At 43.4% G+C, this 23,138-nt stretch overlaps 1 protein-coding gene across 4 annotated transcripts in view; it reads right to left on the bottom strand.

The window, feature by feature from the left end:
- The window catches only part of ALDH1A1 (aldehyde dehydrogenase 1 family member A1), a 62,383-nt gene that overhangs the window by 17,214 nt on the left and 22,031 nt on the right, over nt 1-23,138 (bottom strand). For all 4 annotated transcript variants that reach the window (XM_066613801.1, XM_066613798.1, XM_066613802.1 and 1 more), the window contains 6 exons: nt 14,548-14,652; nt 9,697-9,837; nt 6,901-7,030; nt 5,368-5,429; nt 4,250-4,378; nt 551-664 (listed from right to left, as the gene is read on the bottom strand). In XM_066613801.1, coding sequence (XP_066469898.1) covers nt 551-664; nt 4,250-4,378; nt 5,368-5,429; nt 6,901-7,030; nt 9,697-9,837; nt 14,548-14,652 — 681 coding nt within the window. The remainder of the gene's footprint in view (nt 1-550; nt 665-4,249; nt 4,379-5,367; nt 5,430-6,900; nt 7,031-9,696; nt 9,838-14,547; nt 14,653-23,138) is intronic.

The following is a 23,138-nucleotide window of genomic DNA, read 5'->3' as shown; positions in this document are numbered from 1 at the left end:
CTTTTTGGGACAGGAAGCCACTTCTTTAATATTTTGAAACGCAAGTTGCTTTGAGAACTTCTTTGTTCAAAAGCAGTATACAGATATTCTTAAAAAGAGGGGGACAATCTCACAATGAAGGAGACTGAGAGATGTTCAGCCTATCTTTTTGTGTGATTTCTAACTGATACATGACGTATATAAAAATTCAACTGAAATTTTAAAAAAGAGATATGATGAAGTGACATAATTTACTGCTGACAAAAATAAAACACTCACTTGGAAATGCAACCTTCGGCTCTTCCCGAATCTCTGAAAATAGGGTTGCTATAATTTAACACCAGTATTAAATCCTGATATTCTTTTGTTTGAAGGGAGATTCCTCCAGCTCAGACACTGTATAGATGTGCTTATAACAACCAACAAATCACTACGCTGACATTGTTTAACAAGCTCAGGGCCAGAGAAAGTTAATGTAGTTACACTGTGCAGGTTAGGCACTAAATCATTTGTCAGAATCAGGAGTTTAGAGATTTGCTGTCTACAATTATTTGCAGCACTGCGGGAATACCTGAGTGGAGCCTGTGAATGCCACTTTGTCTACGTCCATGTGATTGGAAATGGCCGCTCCAGCAGTGGGTCCATAGCCTGGCACTATATTCACCACTCCAGGTGGAAATCCTGCCTGAATTTCAGAAAGAAAAAAGGTCACAATTTTAACTTTCTGTCATAACATTATTAGTAACATCTTTTTATTACCATATTATTATAAAATTCTTCATCTGCCCTTTCTCCAAAGAGCTCAGGGCAGTGTACATGTCCCCCCCCCTTTTAGATCACCCCAACTGCCCTGTGAGCTTGGCTAGGGCAAGATCTGATGTCATAGATCAGCAAGGTCATAAACACACTTTTGTGGGGCTCAGTAAGGATTTTAATTTGGATCTCCCTGCTTTAGCCCCTAAAGCATACTGCCTTTCTGATATGAATCTTTTCTATTTCATGCCGTGCTATGATGAGACCCCCAGAACTCCCATGAAAGGTTGTATTTGATTTGTATATCGTTGGGTGATAAACTGAGAATTGTGTATGCGAGTGTGTGCATGTTTTAAATGATGGAATATAACGCTGTTATGTAAACGCACAATATGTGAGAGCCTGACTCATATTGCACTGCAAAAATGGATGAATTTGGATAATAGTTCTTGGCCTGGACCAGTCTGATGTGGTACAGGAAGTTTGCATTCACAATACACATATTTCCCAGCACTCCCCCTTCTGGTAGAGCTCAGGTCTCTTAATCATGTGTGGTGTGGGTGTGATCTGTCCACATCACACTACTATATGAGTACTTTTAACAATAGGTTTGTTGATGCACCCAGAAGGGCAGTTTGGAGGAAATGACCCTCCCAAGCAGTTAGGGGAACTAGCTCAAAGTCATCCAGATGCAAAAGGAAGAGCCAGAATGTGCATGGACTGTGAGCACCCACACCTTTTATCACATGGGGCTGGTAGCATCAAACCAGTCCACAGATGCCACTTCCACATGGTCTGGCTGAGCACCACACCCATAACATCTGTAAATAGGATCCATCAGGGCAGGTGGTTTTTCTCACATCACTGTATCTAGCAGGGAAAGGCAGCACTGACAAAGAACCACGTCATGTGGGTGCTGCTTGTAATTTTCAATGACAAATGTTACTGCCTAGGTGAGCACGAACTGACAGATGCCACATGGACTGGCAGAAGCAGCTCCTATGCCACAACAGTAGCATATGAATTGGGGGGGGGGAGACTGTACTGGAAAAAGTAGGAGAAAAAGGTCATGGCTGAGTGGTAGAGAATGTGTTTCACATGCAGAGGTTCTCAGGTTCGATCCCTTACATCCCAAACAGGACATCCCAAATAGAGAAAGACCCAATGAGCTGCTACCAGTCAGCAACTAGACAATACTGAGCTAGATGCAACAATGGTTCCCCTGGTGTAAGGCAACCTCATAGATTCAAGTCCTGCTTGACACATTGCTTTAAAGAGACACCCGCTTCCTTCTCAGCCTGTAGCCTGCAATCTGAGGGCTCTGAGCTGCTGAAATGGGGGCTGCCAGCTGGCTGCGATGGACCCAGAAAGTCTATTAAGGGCACTTCAAGAAATTTGAGACACCTTTCTTTGGCAGTGTCTAGAGTTCAAACATGTCAAATCAGTGCCAGAATGACTCAGGCAACTAGTTCAACTGGAGAGATTATTAAACAGATTTCATTTAAACTCATGGGATTGTGTGGAAGAAACTGCAGGCTGGGTCACTAATCCAGCACTGGCATGAGCAGAGAACCAGTTCCCATTCCCTTCTAAGGCCAACCAGCAGCCGGAAGAAGGAGCCGCTGCGGCCAGACTGAAGCTCACATGCACAGTATTTCTTGCCTCTCTGCAGCTTCCATAATTAGCAACAAGGTTTTTGTGGCTGCAAAGCTAAACCCCTGCTGCTGGGAAGAAAACACCTCTGAGTCTCTTATCACAAATGCTCTGCATGTTTGCTCTCTGTATGGATCATGCCAAATGGCCCCACTCCTGGCCCCTCCATTTCAAGACAAAGGAGATTGTTGAAGTTCTAAGCATGCATAGAACTAAGAATGTGGTCAGGACTCGACTGAGCAGGTTTCCCAATATTGTGGTCTACATATGTATCATATAACAAAACCAGCTTGTCACCTTTACCTCCACATGCAAAAGTGGGGGACCAGGCCAGCTGGCATGAGGAAGTAAAGAGTGGAAGGCCCAGGTGATGTGATCCAGCTCGCCTCCATTGACTGATGCATGCAGTCACGACTGCGAATATTAATCACCGGCAAGTGTCACTTTTTGAGCCTGATCATTTAATTATATTCCCCAGTGTGCTTGTTTTGGATGTGTCACTGCTGTTGTAGCTAGTGGGTAAGAGATGCCAAGTCACTTCAGTTAATACTTTGCATGGCTAACTGTACTATGAATCATCAGCATCTGCCAAAGTCACATCTATTCTCAGTTTGACTTCATTTGGGACACAGAGAGAAGGCAGGTCAGAGGCTTCAGTTTTCACTGTTCTCCACTGTCTAGGATGTGCTGGCTATATTCTTAGCTTTTTATTCAGCTCAGGAACCATATCACAATTATTCTTCCTCATGTGCAGATCCAGCCTTAGTCCTACTGATGTGAAAGAGATTTCCTTCCAGGTAAAGGTAGTTAGAAGTAAAGTCTAGCAACAGGTACACTTTATCACTCTGAACCAGACACCTGGCATTTTTCATGCTGTTCCTCTTCAATAATAGAACAGAAGAGACTATGGGCACAATCCAGAGAACAACATAGGCCGGCACAAGTCCCTTGTGCCAGCCCAGAAGGGTTGCAAAAGTGCCATAAAGTGCATTTGTGCCTCCTCGGGAGTAAGCAGCACCAGCACACGAAGGTGCACTGGCACACGGAGGCTGAATCTAGCCTCTGTAGCAGCTTCTGCAGTGAGCCTTGCAGCTGGGCCGAAGCAAGGCTCTGGGGTGGGCAGGGAGGAGGAGGGAGGGTGGGTAGCCCTGGGGACAGGTGGACAGGGAGGAGGTAGGACTGGGATCCAGCAGTTATGCCCGATCCCAACTCTCGTTCCCAGGGAGTTCAGAGCAGCTTCAAGTTGCTCCGCTCTCCTCAGGAGGTGGCACAAGTCTGAGGGGACCCATAGGGACTAGGGTGCCTTACCCAGAGATAAGGGGAAAATTTCCCCTTGCCTCTGGCTGAGCCGCTTTGGGCCCCTATCTTGTGCTGGATACAGCGCAGGCCTCTTGGCTTACCTGTTTCAGCGCAGGGTAGGACTGCACCCTACAGTATTTCCATCTGTTGCTTTAAAAAAAAAATCAGGCTGCATACAGAATGCCATTACAGAGTGTGTGTGTGAGTAAGACATAAACCCGAACTACTCCCATGCCCAACGCTTTGCTTTTCTGAGCCTTATTTGCTTTTGACTGGAGAAAGCAGGGTGCATGCCAAGATGTTCGGTTTACTAAGCTGCTAATGATTTGTTTTCTGAGCAATTTAGGCTGAAGAAAAAAAAGACCTGAGCTTCTTGCCCTTGATTTGCTTCACTGGCTTTGCAGTACATTGCAATTCCCCAAGACAAGGCCAGGCATGCTGTACTGACACAAAGCAGACTAGCTGGTACTGCCCACAAGCACTACAGTTTACAGGTAAGTGTTGACTTACATTCACTACCCCCATCTAGAAGTGTACATATGGTAACTTTCCTATGGCAACTCACCTCTTTAATTAAGGAGCCCATATGAAGAGCAGTTAGTGGAGTTTGCTCGGCTGGTTTGACGACCACTGTGTTGCCGCAACAAAGAGCGGGGGCAATCTTCCAAATAAACATAACCAGTGGGAAGTTCCACTAAAAAGGCAGAAGAGGCAACAGCGTCATTACAACAAATTGCAATACTGTCTCTACAACCTCTACATTTTCCAGCGCTCAGAGGAACTTATGCATTTTTATGTTCAATAAGCAAGGAACTATCATTTGCATGCAGAGCTGTAAAATTCCCACTGATGCTGGTTTGGGGGTTGCTCAAGGTGAAATCAGTGGACCAAAGATAACATTGCAACCTTGCAGCATGTCAGTATGGGGTTTATTTCAGGGATTGGCTGTGAAGCCAAGTCCACTCTGTGCTCTGCAGGATGCATGAAAGGTTTTCTATTCTCTGCGTGTTAATAAGTACCTGTGTTTTCCAGGGACACTTCCTATGCTTTGGTCGTAAGCCATTGTCCCTAAGCATAGCATGGACGTGAATTGGATTGATGATTTTTTTTTTTTTTAAACTGAATGCACCTGCAGAGTTCTTCAAATTTGCTTGCAGAGATGGAGGGCCAGGGTTTAGCCCTTCCAACTGCACCATTTTCCTGATATACATTAGCTGCATTTTAGTTTTAAAAAAGAAATCAAGTCACGGCTCTCCTGTGTAACATGTAGTTTGGCCTTCATAACTTTGGGTTTTAAGCTGATGATTCTTTGTTATTCTGCATGTTTCCCTTACAAGTTGGTGCTTGAAGTCACACATTCAACATTATTAACACTTGATCAAAACAGCTGCAAACAACATGGACTAGAGCAGTGTTTCTCAACATTTGTCCTCTGCCGTACCACTTCATATGATCCACCTATTCAAAGTACAACAGGAAGTAACTGGTGATGACATTGTATCCAGTTATGTCTGAGTTGAGAGGCCAGATGCAATGTGACAAACACCAGGGATCCCACGAGTACTTCCAGACACCACCTCAACTATCACTGGTGGTTGCTGTACCACTGGTTGAGAAACAGTGGACTAGACTGTTACGTAAATAAAAGATGTTTCATTCATTGTGAAAATGAATCCAACTTACAGGAATAATTTGGCCACATACTCCAATAGGCTCATGTCTGGTAAACGTGAAATAGTTTCCATCTATTAAAGATAAGAACACTTTAGTGAGATATAGCAAGGGCAAAAGAAAACATGCCTGGCTAATATTGCACTATATTGCCATAAAATGATATCATTGAAAGCAAAGGTAAATGTATCTAGATTAAATACTGATCATGCCCACAAGCTATGAGAGAGAAGGGTGGCTAACCCTGCACCATTAGACGTCTCGTCCTTCTAACATGTATGCAGGAAAGTGAAGTTACAATGAGCGTAACTTGCTGTAAGGGTTTTAAAAATTGCTGCCTCTTTCTCTATCCCCCCCCATCAAGGTTCTTAGGGCAGGAACCTATTATTTATGCCTCTGCAATCCTGCTTATGCACCATGATGGTGTTGTAGAAAAATAAAAAAGGACAAAAATGATTCAACAATGATATACAGTACAGACTCGGTTGTACAGGACTTTAAAGATAACAGTTCTTGGAAATGTAAGATGGCAATACTGATTTTCCCATAAATGGTAGCTGAATCCAGAAAAAGATCTGGAAGACAGTCCTTTATAAGGCATACGGTAGGGGAGAAGAAAACAGTTTTGCTAGGCAATTATTTTACTTGATAATTCAAACTCCAAGGGATGGAAAATTCTTGTAATGAGTTTATAAGCGCCAGCTTAAATATCTGTTCCTAGACATTGGAAATCAAATAGGAACAGGTGCATTTGGAACAATTATCTTCAATTCTGCTGGAATGTGATAATCATATTGGTGTTTGTGTACATTGTTTATACTGTTTAAAATCAGAATCGTATGTTGGTTTAAAATTTGCAGAAATACTGTAAAATTTGCAGTAAAATTCTGTAACTTTTGACAGAACAAGATAATTTTATAAAGTAAATTCAAAAACTCAGCTGGGGCTCAACATTTCTTAGAAATACCAGCCTTTATCCCAAAATTCTCCATCTTAATTTCTTAGCATGCAGACTGGTTGCAATTGTGCAGATTGATTCCTATATTAAATGAGTGTCATGCTTGCACTTTCCATTGTTGAGACTGGAATGCATGGATTTTATTTTCCCCCACTAGGGAGATCAAACCTTGCTGAAGCAGTTGTCCTGTGGCAAATGTAACATTAGAACTTTTCTTAGGATTTTCAGGATGCCCCCAGATAAAGTATTGTGGGGAAGAACTGTAAGATATAAGACCTACTAATGCTTGGCTATGTCATAACCTATTCTACATATGCGTATTTATATTGGGATTCTATTAATCAGTACAACTGTAGAAACTGAAAAGATTGCTGAGCTAAAGAAGTGATGGACACAGAATAGACACAGAATGTACTACTGGTTGATAAAATCTTTACCCAGCCCCATCTACAATTATGTAATTGTTACAGATTTTTAAAGGTTACATTTTTCCCAGACTTCAAATTTCCTTAGCTGAACAAGGCAAAATAACAAGATTCCATCCAAATAGGTTCTGTATTTCTAAACATCTCATCCAAATGACTCACCCATTGGGATGGTGCGACCTTGGACCTTGTCAGCCCAGCCTGCACAGTAGCGCAAAGTGTTGAGGCAGCCACCTAAATCCATTAGGTAGGAATTGGCAAAAAGTTTACCCCCATTAAGGCTCTCCATAGTCTAGAACAAAAGATGGCACGAAATCAGCCAGTATAATTAAAAAAGATTTCAGTTGATTAAAGCGATGAGTGCTTTAAAGTTTATGCTAAGCAGATCATCATATTACAGGATTGGCAATCTAAGCTGAGACCATGATGAGGCAAGCAGAAAGCAGGGGTACCTGTGATTGTTCCACTATATTTCATATAGAACAGAATGCATGGGAGTTGTGTGGTAGCATGTAGCCCTTACTTTCAAAGACTGAGGACTCTCCATCCTGCACTTGCTATATATAGTAGTAGCAGCGGCAGAAGCAGCTACAGGGTGAGGTGGGGAGATGCAAATTCAAATCATGCGATTCTACTAAAATATGAAAGAAGCCAACTGGATTGCAGGCTATAAAAATAGTATGTGGTAAATAACTATCGGGATAGAACAGCTACAATTGAAACAGCATTTGAATTTGGCAGCTAAAAACAAAAACCTTAAAAGGTCTGGAGAAATTTAAAACGTCTTTGGCAAACAATAGCAGCATAGGTGCCAGGTAAGCTGTTCTTGTGGAGAGAGGAGAAGACCTACAGCCAAAATGTCACCACTGAGAAGGTCTTCTCTACCCACTTCACCTCTGCTAGTGGCAACATCCTGAAAAGAGCTTCCAAGAATGAACTGAGCACACAGGAGAGTTGATATGGGAACAAGCACTCCCTCAGATTGCAGTAAATACAATATGCATTGTATGGGTCTCTTCGGGGAGAAAGGCGGGGTAAAAATAAAGTATAATATAATAATAATGTAGCAACCTCTGATTACATATTTCAACAGTGGATATTGCAGATAAGATTTCTAAGCTGAAATAGTTCTCTTCATGAAAAAACAAGGACTTTGCATTTTGAACCAAGTCCTACTTGAGCAGTTTTCTGTCATTCCTTTGCTTGGGACACACAGGTTGCTCAAATCCCAATTACTTCAAGGGGATTTAACAGCCTAACTGAGCACAGGACTGCAGACACTATGGGTCCTCTTAAGCATGCATTTTGTTCCCTATGCCTTTATATCACCTATATAAAAATGCTAGGAGAACAGGCAGCTGTTCCCAATCTTTACCATGCCATGAGTCACATCTCGTTCGATGCAATGCTCCTGGTGGTGCCCCAGAGGTTTCTTCCAGGTTGTGCCAGGCCGGAGACCCACTCTACAGGCCTCTGTGGGCCTCAGAACAGGCTGCCGAAGCCTCTGAAAGTTACTCCTGGTTTTGAGAGGCAAATTTCCTGGTTGCCCTCCCAGCATCACTGGATGCAGCAGACGCTCTGTCAGTGTGGCTGTAATCAGCGAGGGGGGTAGGATTGGGGCCTTAAAGGACAACATTTTACACAGAGGATCACTTCCAAAATAAAATGTACGTAAAGGTGTCTTGATTAGCAAGGCATGTCTTTATGGAAAAATAAATAGTCTCCGCCTAATGATTTTGTTGACAAAGCAAAGAGTGGAAAACAAAGGACTAAATCCTTTAAGTTAGTTTTCATCCTCCCAGTTTTCATTCCAGGCAAATACATTTACGTTATCTGAGACAAGCCAGATAATTCCTACAGTGGTCCCCTTGTTTGTGAGAGGTTAATCCTGATTTGGCTGCAGGGCCAAATATTTTTCAGTCTAAGAAATTACCAAAATATTTATACAAGAAACATACTAGTAGTTATTATTGGTGTTAATAAAGAGGTTACAGATTTGAGAAAACAACTGAGCGATTGCATCTCTGATTCACATCTGCTGGGGCCAACAACAGAGACAGAGCCCTTTGCGCCATCTCAGATGCATCTGGTTGGCTGCTGTTGGAGACCTGCAGCCCAATCCTCCGCATGTCTATTCAGAAGCGAGTCCCGTTTTAGTCAATTGGACTGCAGCCCTAAGTACATCCTTTAGTGGGATGCAGCATAGTAATTCTTAACACTGGTATGAAACCAAAGAGGAACACTTTGTTTTACTTCTGGAAATACATGTATAAGAAAATATATTTTGTGGATGGTCTACGTGACTATCAGAGAATGACTGTTCAGGTCAGGTTGCTGAGGACTCGGGGCAAAAGCCTTGCACTGGGCTTTCTCACAGTGCCCCCTCCAATGACACACTGGGTGCAGCCATGGCTTCTGGTATTGAGGGTTTACTTGGCCTGGTCAAGGAGGCCCTCTTACGCATGGTCCTTCAGTTGCTGCTCAACCTGGCTGACCCCTGCACCACCCCTGGCTGTTTGCTTTAGGAGTGATTGCTTTAGGAATGCAAGTCAATTGAGTCCAGTCTCCTTTGCAGTCAAAGCAATTGTGGGAGTGTCAACTGGCAGTGTTACTTTGCTCCAATAGCAGCAGTGCAGTGAGGAAAAGTGACCTGAAAATGGCATCAGTTTTGCACAGTACAGAAGGAAAGCATTCATCTCAGTTCAACACAATTGGCCCCACAATTGGCCCCACATATCAAACACAATTGGCCCCTCTCTCTGAAGATGGAACTTTAACTGCCTCATTAAATGCGACTATGACTTGATTGGTTGAGATATCTTAATGCAAGCATTCATTTGTCTTTATTCTGCTTTACGTTTTAGAACTGGGCTTATGTTAGCAAGAAGAAAAACTCTCAAAGGTATGGTCTTCAAAAAGATGCACTTGCTTAACATGTGGACAGTGTTTTAGACTTACAGCCAAGAGGAGACGATCCCTTTCAATTAAGTCAGCTAGCTTGTACAGTAGCCTTCCTCTTTCAGAAGCATCCATGGTTCGCCAGCGGGACCCAAGCTCAAAAGCCTGTCTTGCTGCTTTGACAGCTTTGTCGACATCCTCCTGCACACAAAATCCATTTCAAGAAGTATTTGATTAAGGGGTCATTTTGTTGGAACCACTTTAGTGGCCCGCACTCCTGCACTCCAGTGAAACAGGAAAACTGCCTGCCCAGAGTGTCTAAAAACTTCATACTTACTGCCACCTGCAAAATCTCCAGGCACATCTTATGAGTAACTACTGCATTTTCTCTTCTCCTTCCCCCTGCAAACGCGAGTGTTATAATAATACTTCACATTTGTGCAGCACTTCACATGTATCATTTTGATGATATCCCTACAACAACCCTGTAAGGCAAGTATTATCCTCTCCATATTGCAACTGAAGCTGAATCCTGGGAAGTGGCTTGCCTAAGGCCACTAGTGAGTTCATAGCAGAGGTAAGATTCAACCAGGAAGTTCTTCTTTGCAGCTCAGGCTTGGCCACTTTGCTATACCAGCTCTATATGCAATGTTATGCCACTGATACAGGAGCTATCTATTATGATCCAGGGTTCATCACGCATCTTATTTAGATGTCTAGGAAACCCCTGTTCCCAGTGAAGATGACTGGGGGGGGGGAAGGAAAAGCTTTAACTTCACTGAGAACCAGAGTCAACAGTTTTCATGTATTAACTCCACATCAAGAACCTGCTTGCCCCGCAATTAGTTAGGGCTGCTAACTGACTGAAGCTAGCCCTGGAAATTTTTTTTCTCCCAATACAATGTACTGTTGGAAATTCCTGGATGTTCTGTTAAAACAGTGGTTCCCAACCTCCTCTCCCTTTGGGGGACCTGTAAGTGATGGCACCTGACACCTCTCTGTAGTTGGTAGGGCTGGGAGAACCCAGAAAGGATGGGCACCATTGCTAACAGGATCTCAACCGGTCGCCACCCCCTTAAGGTGAGAGGATTTTTGGAACACGGTATCTGGGGATTGTTACCCCCAGGTTGGGAACCACTGTGTAAAAATGTTGAGAGTTGCTTTCAGTAGACTTGGAGATCTATGCCAATTCCTAGAAACTTCAGTTTAATCCTGGAGGATGGGCAACCCTATCCATAGAAGGAACAGGACCTGAAAGGAAAGGAAACCGATACCCATGAAGGAATAGGACCAGAAAGGAAAAATTGAATCAAATCAGCAATGAAAAGGTCTGTCCTTCAACTTTACAATGATGAATTAACTATGGCAATCTATACTAGGAGATGGAAGCAAGTTATTATTTCTCATGTCAGATTTATTAGGGTTTAAAAATTATTTAAGATAAATGTTCTCTCCTTTACACTCCTCTGATCATTCATGAAATGAATATACAGTGTGCTGTATTATTTCTGGTCCTCATTAGACTTGCTGAATACAGCCTGAATCTAATTGAAAAAGTACTATTACCCACTCCCACGTGCATTTCTGATGAGTAATCTCTTCTTGAATTTTTGAGCCAAAAAAAAATTGAAATGACATCTTTTGGCTTATTATTTAAATACCAGGCTTTGGAATATTGTGTTTATTGTATAAACTTGTATACAATGCTTGTATAATTTGCAAGTGAGCTGAGTGGATTTGTGTACTGTAGAGCAAGGGTTTCCAAACTTTTTGGCAGGAGGGCCACATCATCTCTCTGACACTATGCCAGGGGGGGATTAATTTACATTTCAAATTTGAATAAGTTTACATAAATGAATATATTAGAGATGTAAGTTATATGAATGAATGAAAGTCTTGCAATAGCTCAAGGCCTATAAAAGGCCTTGCACAAAGCAAGGCTGGCTTTTCCTTCGCTGCCACTGCTGCATCACAGATGTGAAACAGCAAGCAGTGGAGGGAGCCTTCATCCCACAGCTCATATGAGAGGTCAAACAGTCACCCTTACAATGAGAGCAGTTGCGTCAGGCCAGAGTGGGCTCCAGCAAGTCTCTGGAGGTCCAGAGGCACTTTGGAAACCAGGGGCTCCCCATGGGCCTGACTGGGAGCCCCGAGGGCCACAAGTGGCCCCCGGGTTAGGGTTTGGGCACCCCTGCAGGTAGAGGATGATCTTACCAACGCCAACAACCCACACCAGTTTGAAAAATTGCTGAACAGAAAACAAACTTGAATGCTGGATGCTAAAGAAATCATTTGATTGCTTGGAAGGTAATGGTGCACACTTGTTTACTTCCCTCAGCAGTGAAACATTTCAAGGAGTAGCACCACGCAGGTTTGGGGGGAGAGATTTATGGTGTTTTAGTAATTTTTGCTTCTTTTACAAATATAGGAGAAGAGCATAGGTGAAGGCAAGCAGCATGTGCTCATAAATCTGCTTCACCTTTTGTACACATTCAAAAAATACCACAAGGTGCAGCCCTTTCTGGATTGTACCACTTTAAATTCATCTGTGTCTCTGCTGGAGAAGCAAGGGAAGTGGCCTGCTGGAGATCCTAAAATGGACATAGAACCTCTGCGGGCAGAGGTGAACTGAGAGTAGTCAGCCAATTTCCATGCTGAAGTCAACCAGACAGCTCTTTCAAATGTGCTACATTTCCAATATAAAAGAAAGGGAAGGCATCGCCTTGCTTATCTCCTTGGGCTCAAAGGGAAAGCAAGATCTCCGGGTGTGTCTTCTGAATCCATGCCAATAGGGGCTCCACAGTGACTTAAAGGGGTGAACGAGAACTGAGGATCAGCAGACCTATGCACCCAATACAGTTGTTAATATGACTGAGCTGAAAGGATGTGCATAATGAAACACTCCCCTCCCCCACTCTGAAGACCAAACTGAAACATCACTTTGGGAGCCCCAAGGTTGGGTTTTGACATGCTTCCACTAAGAGGGGGAACTGATCAGCAGGCCATCATCTTCCTTTCAGAGTCTCCCGCCCCAAGCAGGGCAGGGCTCCACCTTCCAATGCGCAGAAAATTCCAACGGGGCTTGAAGGAAGCACACCCTTGCAGTCTCACAGTTCCTGACCCAGGACCCTGTCATTCAGTTCTGACCTGGCTGGTTTTTCTTCCTCTGGCCCAGTTCCTAGCTTGCTAGGGCCTCATTCACTGTAATGCCTTGAAGAATTAGGGATATTCCCTTCCAGGCTCTCAACCCCAGTTCATGCTCCAGTAATCTGGTGCTCCACAAGCATTTCAAGCAGGATTGAAGTGGACAATACAGCTCTTCAAATGAAACTGGGTTTATCGATAAAAGACACTTGCAGCCCAATCCACCATAATTCTGCGCACGGTGATGCAGCAGTGCCAATGAGGTGCTCACTGAATTCCATGGGGACATTTCAGCCTCCAGTGGCCACGCTGGAGAAAGAGAACATTTGTTCCCTTGCTCCAGCGTATGCCCCTGCTGTCCTAGTGGGGCTACACAATCCCATGGAACCTTTTTGAGCTGCTGCCTGTGCACCATGCCCCATCATTATGTGACAGAGGCCTAGCTTTTGTACCACCATAAAGGATTCTGAACTACTAGAATGCAACTTCCAGCAGTGCAAGGCTCCAATAGGTACAGGTGTTTGTTTCCAGTGAGTAAAACAGAATTACAGCCTACATCTTACTGAACACAATGGGCTTTCTTCTAAGTAAAACAAGCACTATTTTCAAACACCTCTACCAATAGAGGCCCCAATCCTAAACATTAGCAGAGCCGGCGCTGGGCTCCAGTGCTGGTGCTGGGTAGATTGCAAACGTGCTATAAGGCATATCTGCAGCACCTGGGGAGAAGGGGCACTCCCCAGTTAATTTCCCTCATTGATCCTGCTTTTTAGTTTGCAAATGCACCATTCATAGGGAGATGCTCTTTACACTCTCACATAACACCAGAACCAGGGGACATCCACTAAAATTGAGTGTTGGGAGAGTTAGAACAGACAAAAGAAAATATTTCTTTACTCAGCGTGTGGTCGGTCTGTGGAACTCCTTGCCACAGGATGTGGTGCTGGCGTCTAGCCTGGATGCCTTTAAAAGGGGATTGGACAAGTTTCTGGAGGAAAAATCCATTATGGGGTACAAGCCATGATGTGTATGCGCAACCTCCTGATTTTAGAAATGGGTTATGTCAGAATGCCAGATGCAAGGGAGGGCACCAGGATGAGGTCTCTTGTTATCTGGTGTGCTCCCTGGGGCAATTGGTGGGCCGCTGTGAGATACAGGAAGCTGGACTAGATGGGCCTATGGCCTGATCCAGTGGGGCTGTTCTTATGTTCATAAAGCAAAGACATACTTAATTTCCCATCAAACAAAATCACCATTTTAAGTCAGAGGAAAAAAAAGACAGCAATATTATAATCTTAAATATGCCAGCACCAGTTGCCAGCACCAGTTGCCACTTAGAAGGCTGGCTGGTGCTCCAGTAGTGCCAGCTGGTGGTAAGTACGAGGGTGGTCATAGTATCAGGACGGGGGGAAGTGGAGGCAGAACAGGAACTGAGGCTGGATGGTGGTGGGACTGGTGGATTTCTGATCAGCCACATCCTGAACTCTGTGTCGGGTTGGAAGACCCAATGAGTCCCCTTCCCCTGAGGAGACCTCCAGCAGCAGCTGCAGTGCTGCAGGATACAGTGGTAACCACTTTGGCGCCACTACACCAAGCAGGGGCGCCGCCTTTAGGAATGGGCTGCACATTGTCAGTAGAAGCTGGGGGTTGTGATAAATCTCTTCAACTTCCACTTAAGGGGAAGGAGCCAGTATAAAGTGACTCTGAAGCAAACAGTTTTAACACACACAAAAGAGGAAGTCTGACTTGAGGAAGAACTATGCTTACCTTATCTCCTTCTTCCACATCACAGATTTTCTCTCCAGTTGCAGGGTTAATGACTGGGAATTTTTTGCCACTGATTGAATCGTGCCATTCATTGTTTATAAATATCTACAAGAGAACAGAAAGATCAATGTAATTGCACTGCTTATCCTATCTTTGTTCTTCCTCCGAGTATGTGTCTTTCTCAAAGGAAAAATGATACTTGGCTATGGACAAAATGTTTAATGAAATGTTGCAACTGTAAACTGTTTCAGCAGACAATTCAATCGAGTGATATATCCTCCTATAGCTCCATGCCATGTGGGAAAAAGAATCTAGAGCAAATCTCAAATGTCTTTTTCATATCCTCTTGGCTCATGTAACATTATATTGAAAACAGTGCCATTAAAACCTAATTTAGTAGAACAATGCAGAACCTAAGCACAGTGGGGTGCAAGTGTGAGAGAGACTCCTTTACTCTCCCCACAGTCGATGATGGTGTAAGTTGCCCCTAAGACCGACCGGTGGACGTTACAATCTTTGATCACAGTCCAGATGTGGGATTAAACATCCTTCTTTCCTATGCTCTTTACCACCTCATTGGCCACTGCATATTACTTTGATGCTGGGATCTCTTCCCCCACTGTTTCTGCTCTGCAAAACCATTTTCTTCCTCATCCTAGTCCAGTAACCAAAACTGCACCATTTTTGAGCTGCCAAAACAGACACAACCAACCTGTCACATGCCTAATAGGGACCTGATCACCTCTGGTTTATACTGTCTGACCACACCTGCAAATCAGGAAGGTTGTCAAGCCACAATGCATGCCTGGTAGTATATCATTACCTCACTGGATCAGGGACTATGCAGGTCTTTTGTACTCTCTTTTCTCTATTCTGAATGCCTCACTACTTGAATGCACAACTTCTCCCCTCCAATGTCATTCAAAGGCTTCCTAATATACCCTTATCTTAGGAAAAAAAGAAAAGCAAAAACAGTGAGAGTTTGGAGTGACATATGCCCTGTATTTCTGAAATATTTTTCATAGTTTCTCAAGCCATTCCTCCATTTCATGAGTAAAAGCATCTCTTTCCCCCTTACCTGCCTGGCATGCTTGCCGAAACTTCAACGTCTCTCAATCCACCCAGGAACATAATGCTTAAATACAATCTATGCACATGCAGTCCAGTGTCTGCAGGCTGTATTTAAATATTATATCAGTGCATACAACTAGAGAGGTTGGAAGAAGAGCAGAAAAGTCTGGAGAGAAGGAAGGAAGGAAGGCACACTCTTACTCCACACCATGGGGACTATAGTAGGTGGGCCAGACTGGTGAGAGGTTACCTTTGATTTGACCATAATAATTCTTCTGCACTCCCCAGTTAATTCCCCTCATTGAGCCTGCTTTTTAGTTTGCAAATGCACCATTCATAAAGCAAAGACATAATTTCCCATCAAACAAAATCACCATTTTAAGTTAAAGAAAAAGGACAGCAATATTATAATCTTAAATATGCAATTTGAACAACCTGAAGATCATACTGGTTCACTCAGCAGCAGGGATAAGCTGAACTCATTCATTTTAAAACGTCTAGGGAGCATTTTACATATGCAGTTTTAACCTTTAAAAAAGCAGAAGGTGCTCCAAGTCCGTTGTTATAAACAGAATAAATGTGTCTCACATCAATTAAAACACTGAACAAGGAAACAGAAACACAGGTCCAAATGACATTAAAACAAAAAACGTCACAGCCATTATCGGTTACGCTGTGAAAGTAAATTAGACACAGGTACACAGCAATCCAAGCGTTAAAGAAAACCCTACTTGGCAACCAGGCTGGTTCCTACCCAGGAAGAGAGAGAGTGTAAAAAGTAAATATTAACATAAGAGTGCACTGTGATGCAACAGCATGTCAAATCTATATCTGTTTGCAAAAGAGAAAATTGTGAAACATTCCTTTTTTGGAAGTTCTGCTAGCATCCACTTTTCACTGCATTTAGGTCTCTTGACACAAAGGCCTTATATGAGGGACCTGCTATAATTTCCTCATGTCATTACCTCCGCATCAAAATGACTTGGCTGTGGCAAAGCAATATAAATAGCAACAGTCAAACAGTGTGCAGGGATGTATATAGGGAAAACGTATACACCCAAATTTGTTGAGCTGAAAAATTTGTATCCTGCCTTTCCAAGTGCCAAAGGCATCCAATAAAATCAATTCCAAACATTAAAAAAAATCACAAAACTGCAAACAATACCACTTAAATACAATCCATTAAAAATACAGAAAAGACAGAGTAGCAACCAGCTTCCAAGAGTCCTTTCAGACAATGCTTTTACATTTAGAACAAAAAAATTTTTTTTTAAAAAAGGAGAGAGAGGAGATCCAGCAGACTTCACTAGCCAGAGTATTCTATCATCTCTAGTCACCACCCACCAGATGGGCAGGGGTAGGGAGCTCTTAATAGTCCCAACACATTGACAGGTACTTACTGAAAAAAGCAGGTATCTAAAATACCAACACATGTTACCCATAAACCAATTGGATGCCAGCATGGCTCTTTTAAACCATTTCTACCCAATATTGCATATATGCAACAGGGATCAAATGTGTACACCTGTGGACAGGGCAAAAATGGGTTAAACACAGATATTTGCTGGATAAGTCATTGTGAACAATATTGCCGTATTCAGGACCAACTGTGTTTCATTTCCAAATCCATTGCAAACACAGCCCCATGTGCACTCCTAAGTTGTAAACCTGATTCTTAAAGAGAACACAACCCCAACCAGATAAGGCCAAACACCAGTTCCAGGATCAACAGAATCACCAACAGCTCCATTTTGTCAGGATTCTATCTAGTTCATTAGATAAGAAAAAGGCCAAGGTTCCATCCAGTCTAGCATTCTGTTTCTCAAAGTGATCCCCCAGCTGCTTTCTGGAAAGCCTACAAGCAGGAGAGAAAGGCACACTAGATCCCCTGCAACTAGTATTCAGAGGCATACTGCTTCTGCATCAAGAGCTAGGCCCAGGAATGGCCCAACACGATCTGCCAGATCGTACTGCCCCTGTCCTGCTGCACGTGCATCTCCCCACCATGTATCCTGGGCAGAATAATCCAGCCCTTTACCTCTCTCCTTCCCATGAGATCCTTTTACAAAACAAGAAGTGCAGAACTTCACTTCCTGTTTTATTTAAAGGGACTATGCAAAGAAGCGAGGTGATAGACAGAGAAGCGGATGGTCTGCTGCCCGCTTCCTTTTAGTGGATGGGAAGCTGATTGATGCTGCTGTATCTATGATGAACTGCAAGGAGGCAGCAGAAGATGCAGGGCGAAGGGCACCCCATATCTGCCACTTTCCCCACCCTTTGATGTGAGCAACATCATTTGCATCATGGATGGGCCAGCTGTTATTGGATTGCATCATGTATGGGCTAGTTTTGTTATTACAGGCCTGCCCCTGTACCTGTGGGAACTCTGTACCAGAATGCCCTATGGAGACCTGAATCTGCAGATACGAGGGGATGCCTATCCCTACCCTCCAGAGGCAAGGGGAGCTCTGAAGGGGGCATGCAGGGGGGGGCCCACATGGGGGGGGCGTGGACCCATTCAGTGCATAAGTGAATTCGCAGATATAGGGCCCCCCTTGCATAATGATTAGTAACCACTGCTAGCTTTGGTCATAAATTATTGACCTTAAACACCTGCACATGGAAACAGAAGTTTCCAAGCCCTAATTACCTCTTATTCATGTAGATGTCGAACAACAAGATGGAGCCCTGTTGCACCACTCACACAGAGTGGGTTGGAAAGCTGCCAGCACCACCTTCTAGAGAACCTCCTTATCAGGTAGGAATAAACCCAGACCAATATAGTGCCTCCAGTTTACAGTTGAAACAAATGAAATGATATCATTATCAGTGGTACTGAATGCTGCCACGCATATCAACAGGGCCCACTCAATCCACTTCCTAGCACAGATCGTCCACCAGGGCAAAAAAAGAAGTTTCAGTCCAGTCAAAAAACTGGATTGAAATGAAACCAGATAATGGGTATCATTCAGGAGAATTTGGAGCTGGTCCCATAATCTTGAGTGCCTTACCCAAGAAAGGAATTTGGGAAACTGGCCAATAATTGGATACAATAATTTGATACCTGAGTCCAGGGAGCTTTTCTTCACTATCATCTCCTTCTCACTACTACCTCCTTCAGGGCAGTGGGGAGTACCTCATTTCATAATTGAATATTTCCTATCTCCCAGAACCATCCCTGAAGACACCCAACCCTGATACTGTTTTCCAGAAAGGTCAAATGTTGACAATTCAGGACGTAGGGCACACTTATCCAAGCACCATGTTCATATCCTAATGCTGCAGAGACCAAAAGGCATCCATGGGGTCAAAGAATGAACTGCTCCCAATGTGGTATCCAAGTCATTGAGGATGGAAGTGACTGTATCTGTAAAGTAATTTGCAGACCACCAAGAGTTTCTCCAAACCACTCTGATGGCCAAAGTGTAATAAACCACTTAACGCAAGAAAAGCTCCACTTGATGACATTGAACAGATGCCTTGGTGGCTGCAAAGTAAGCTCTCTCCTATTACCACACAGCAGTCCTTAAACAGGTTCCAGCCAATTTTTATTCAGACTCATCTTGAATGCTTCTCCACATATGCTCTAGAAATAATTCCTGCAGTTTCATTACCCTGAAGTCCTTAGTGTATCAGGGAGAAGAACTGGCTTTGGTCAACGAGAGTGAGTCATTCAGAGTCATTTTGTTGTTCCAGAGACAACTAGAACTTTGGTAGGTCTGCCAGTTATGTCACCAGGACATTCCCTGGAGGTGGGTAGAAAACATTAAGATCCATCATCCAGGGAAAATCTCACAAAGTCTGAACATCACGAAAGATCTTTCTGAGAGAAGGAAATTGGTGATCTGTGAGTGGGGATGCCAACATTCTCGTGCCCTATAAAGAATACCCCTCATAATATTTCAAGGGGAGGGGTGATTAGAGATAGTGAATCATTTCGAGGCTGCAGAACCTCTGGGAGTCCAGGGATTGGTTCAAATTAGTATGCTGATTGCCCTTACTTCTAACAAATCTGGATACTGTGCTCACTTACAAGACAGAATGCAGGACCGAGGACAGCCAGAAAAAGTGAACAAATAAGTTAGGAACATCAACACCTGTTCTGGGCCTGTCTGAACTGGTCCTCTTTGCTCCTGATGAGCAAGGACAAGTACTGAAAAGTACAACATGATGAGGTGTCCTCTGTGGTGTTTGCTTTGCTAATTGTGGCTTTGGTTTCCTTCTGGAGCATAATACAACATGGGTGCTCTTATGAATGGTCTGTGACTCACTTGAGCTTGGAAAAAGGAAAATATTTTCAAGAAGACCTTGTGAAATTGAAAATATTGTGCTATGCAGGTGATTTGATAATGGCTAGATTTTTGGAGAATGTTAACAGTGCTGAAATGAAGGCTCCTCCTTATGCTCTGCTTTCCCTACTTCCTGTGATGGTTCTGATGCCAACTCAGGCAAAAGTGTCACAGCCCCTCTGGTTGGTATTGGCTCATTTGCTGAGAAGTCAGAGAAGGAAGGTGGCAATTTACCATTAAAGGCACCTGGGAGATCTGCATTCAGATTTTAAGGTCTGTGAGCAACAAACAGCCCAATCCTAGCTAACTCCCCACATAGCAATGCAATAATGCCAGTGCAGCATCTGCTGTTTTCTGCAGGGAAGTTGTGGTCTCTGGAAGCAAGAGAACATTTCCTCACATGCCCTGGAGTAAGCCCTAGCTCAATACCTGGTGTAAGTCCACACTGAGCCATGCAGATGGATCAGGCCTGGGAAAGAGCTTACGATTCAGCAGGTATTGTGACACTGAACCTGCACTTTCCCAGGCTCGATCCACCCATGCCACATCATCTCCCCATTTTGCCCACCTCCTGCCCATTCCACCCTGCTTGCCTATTTCCTGGCTGGATTTACTGCTTCAGTGGGTGTCCACAATCTACATGGACTGGCCTCTTGTGGCAGTGACGAGGCCATGCACACCGGCACTGTCACATTTGCGACAGCTGTAAAGGGGCTTATGCTACTAGAATGCTTGTTCCAGTGGCGTAAAGGTCCTTTAGGATTGAGCCAAAAATCATATCTCCTACAGTAGACCAGAGAGAATCTGCAAATCAATTTTGGCCCTCAGTAGCTCTACCAAATCTTAATCGATGGATGCTAAACAAAATAACAGTTTGCCTACAGTTCACTCAGAAAGGGGGAAAAAAACCTGGTTTCAAAAGTTGTATGAGAGACTGAGGTTGCCATTCTATACACACTTACCTTTGAGTATGACCCATTGAACTCAATGGAGCTTACCTCTGAACAGACACACATAGGATTTTGCTGCATGAATATATACCAGAATTGCATGCTACAATTATCTTCCAGTTTTGTACATATGATGTCCTGAACATTCCAAGTGTGAGTTTTCCATAACAATGAAGCCATTACTGCCTTTACGGGCTTTATTAGAGAACCTGACCACCCATCACAAAAGTCACTGAGCAGCAGAATGCAATTAGGATCCTTCTGAACCACTGTCTGTAGTGGATTCTCTGGAAATAGTGGACAACCTTGACCAATACAACAGGCTTTCCAATTGACCCTTTTACTGCCATTTAGTTCCAGAGGCTCTCAGATGGGAACAGAAAGTTGAAAAATCAACATTTGCTGCTAGTGGTACAGTAAACAAATGTACTGTACTTTGGTTTAAATGAATTATTGCAAGCCACTTTGGATGCTCTTTGGGGAAAAGTAGGATATCAAATTAATTAATATCAAATTAATTAAAAATTCATTTCCAGAGTCTTTATCATCTTCCCAATGAGGTCAGGGGGAAGGTTCTCAACAATAAGTACCAAATAAGAATTATTCTCAACAATAAGTACCAAAGATACAATTAGGGCACAATCCTAACCAGGTCTACTTAGAAGTAAGTCCTATTCTGTTCAATGGGGCTTACTCTCAGGAAAGTGTGGTTAGGATTGCAGCCTTAATTATTCTTTTTTTAATATCAGGTTGAAAGATAACAAAGAAAAAATATCCATAGGATATGATTAGTTAAGTAATAATTATTTAACTCCTGAGCATAACCAAGTAAAATATTTACCCAGGCATGTATATTAAAGGCCCATTCCTGCATTCCTCACCCACCCACAACACAAACAGTTCTTATTAAGGGTTTGTGCATGGCAGGAATGCAGTATTGAGAGCAATTTAAGATACAATCTGTAAAACCTACAGGCTAGTGAAGTGGTAACACATGGACAAGTTAAGGCCAGTAGTTGCAACCCCACTGCTGCAGCAACACAACAGCCAAACTGATTTGTGCCAATTTTAGGCACTTGGTGAAGATCACTTGTGAATGAAGATCATAAGTGAATCTTCAACTGTGCTTGTGATCAACTACACCCAACACAGACATGGATGGTGGTATCCCAGGGAAGAGGTAAACCTCCTGTTTTGGGCACCTGCTCAAGACAGTAAAATTACAGGTTGCTAGCCATCACACATGGATGGTGGGCTATTTAGTTCAGTGGGTCGCCAGTTGTGCAAGCCTGGTCTAGACCACAGGTAGCCAAGCTGTGTTACAGGTGCCACAAAAGTACAGGTGTAGGAGGGCTTGGAGAAATCCCTGCCCTGCCCTCCATGCTACACTGTTGCCTGCTCCCTGGTTTGCCAAAACTAGGGAATGGATAGGGATGAGTTGCAGGCGAGAAAGAGAGAGAGAGTGCAAGTGAGCGCCAGTGTGGTGTTGTATTTAAGGTGCCCAACTAGAGCAAGGAGAATCACTTTGCGTTCCTACTCATTCATTACGTTCACAGGTGATTCTAGGTCAGTCACTACCTTCAGGTCTTGTGAGGGGGAAAAAAAACAACTCATGGTAGAGAAACCTTGAAAGCTGCCCTGAGCTCTGTGGAGGAAGGGTGGGAGAGAAATATAATCAATAATATGGACAATGTGCACACTGGAGTGGCACTATCTTGTATATATGAGTTGTTGCACGCTTGCCAAAATGGATGGCTGCCACTGGTATCTGTGGTTGGACTTTTCACCCCATGTTCACATTCCAACAGGCTCCTACAAAGGCTTCGGAGAGCCGTGCAGAGTTATTGAGGCAAATTCTCTGCCCATCTTTGAACAAATCTGCACTATCTGGTGCTCAGAGCAAATCACACAAATGAGTCACCACATTCTCCTAAGAGGCTGGCAGAAGAGGGAATCATTCTTGGAAAGTCCAAGTCAATTTGATACTATTCCCTATGTTCCTGCCAAAGCATTGCTAATCTGCACAGTTCCTTTTCTTTCGTCCTTTTCTGTATTAGCTTTGCCAACTGTGTTTTTTATGGATTCCTTGACCTCCTGACTCCCTGCAAAATAGGGGGATGGAAAATGGCAAAAGGCAAGAATCAACATACTTCCAAATCTTTTTTTTTTTTAAATGATAATCATAATCTGAATGTTAATGATTTAACTAAATACTGAATTTTATGTGCTAGTTGCCATCATTTTTCCATACCTCACACACAGGTATTTGTAGCGTGTATGT

The sequence above is a fragment of the Tiliqua scincoides genome, chromosome 2 (assembly GCF_035046505.1).
Source record: "Tiliqua scincoides isolate rTilSci1 chromosome 2, rTilSci1.hap2, whole genome shotgun sequence".
Lineage (NCBI taxonomy): Eukaryota > Metazoa > Chordata > Lepidosauria > Squamata > Scincidae > Tiliqua > Tiliqua scincoides.
Note: the sequence above shows the minus strand (reverse complement) of the source record. Positions and strands in the feature narration are given on the sequence as shown.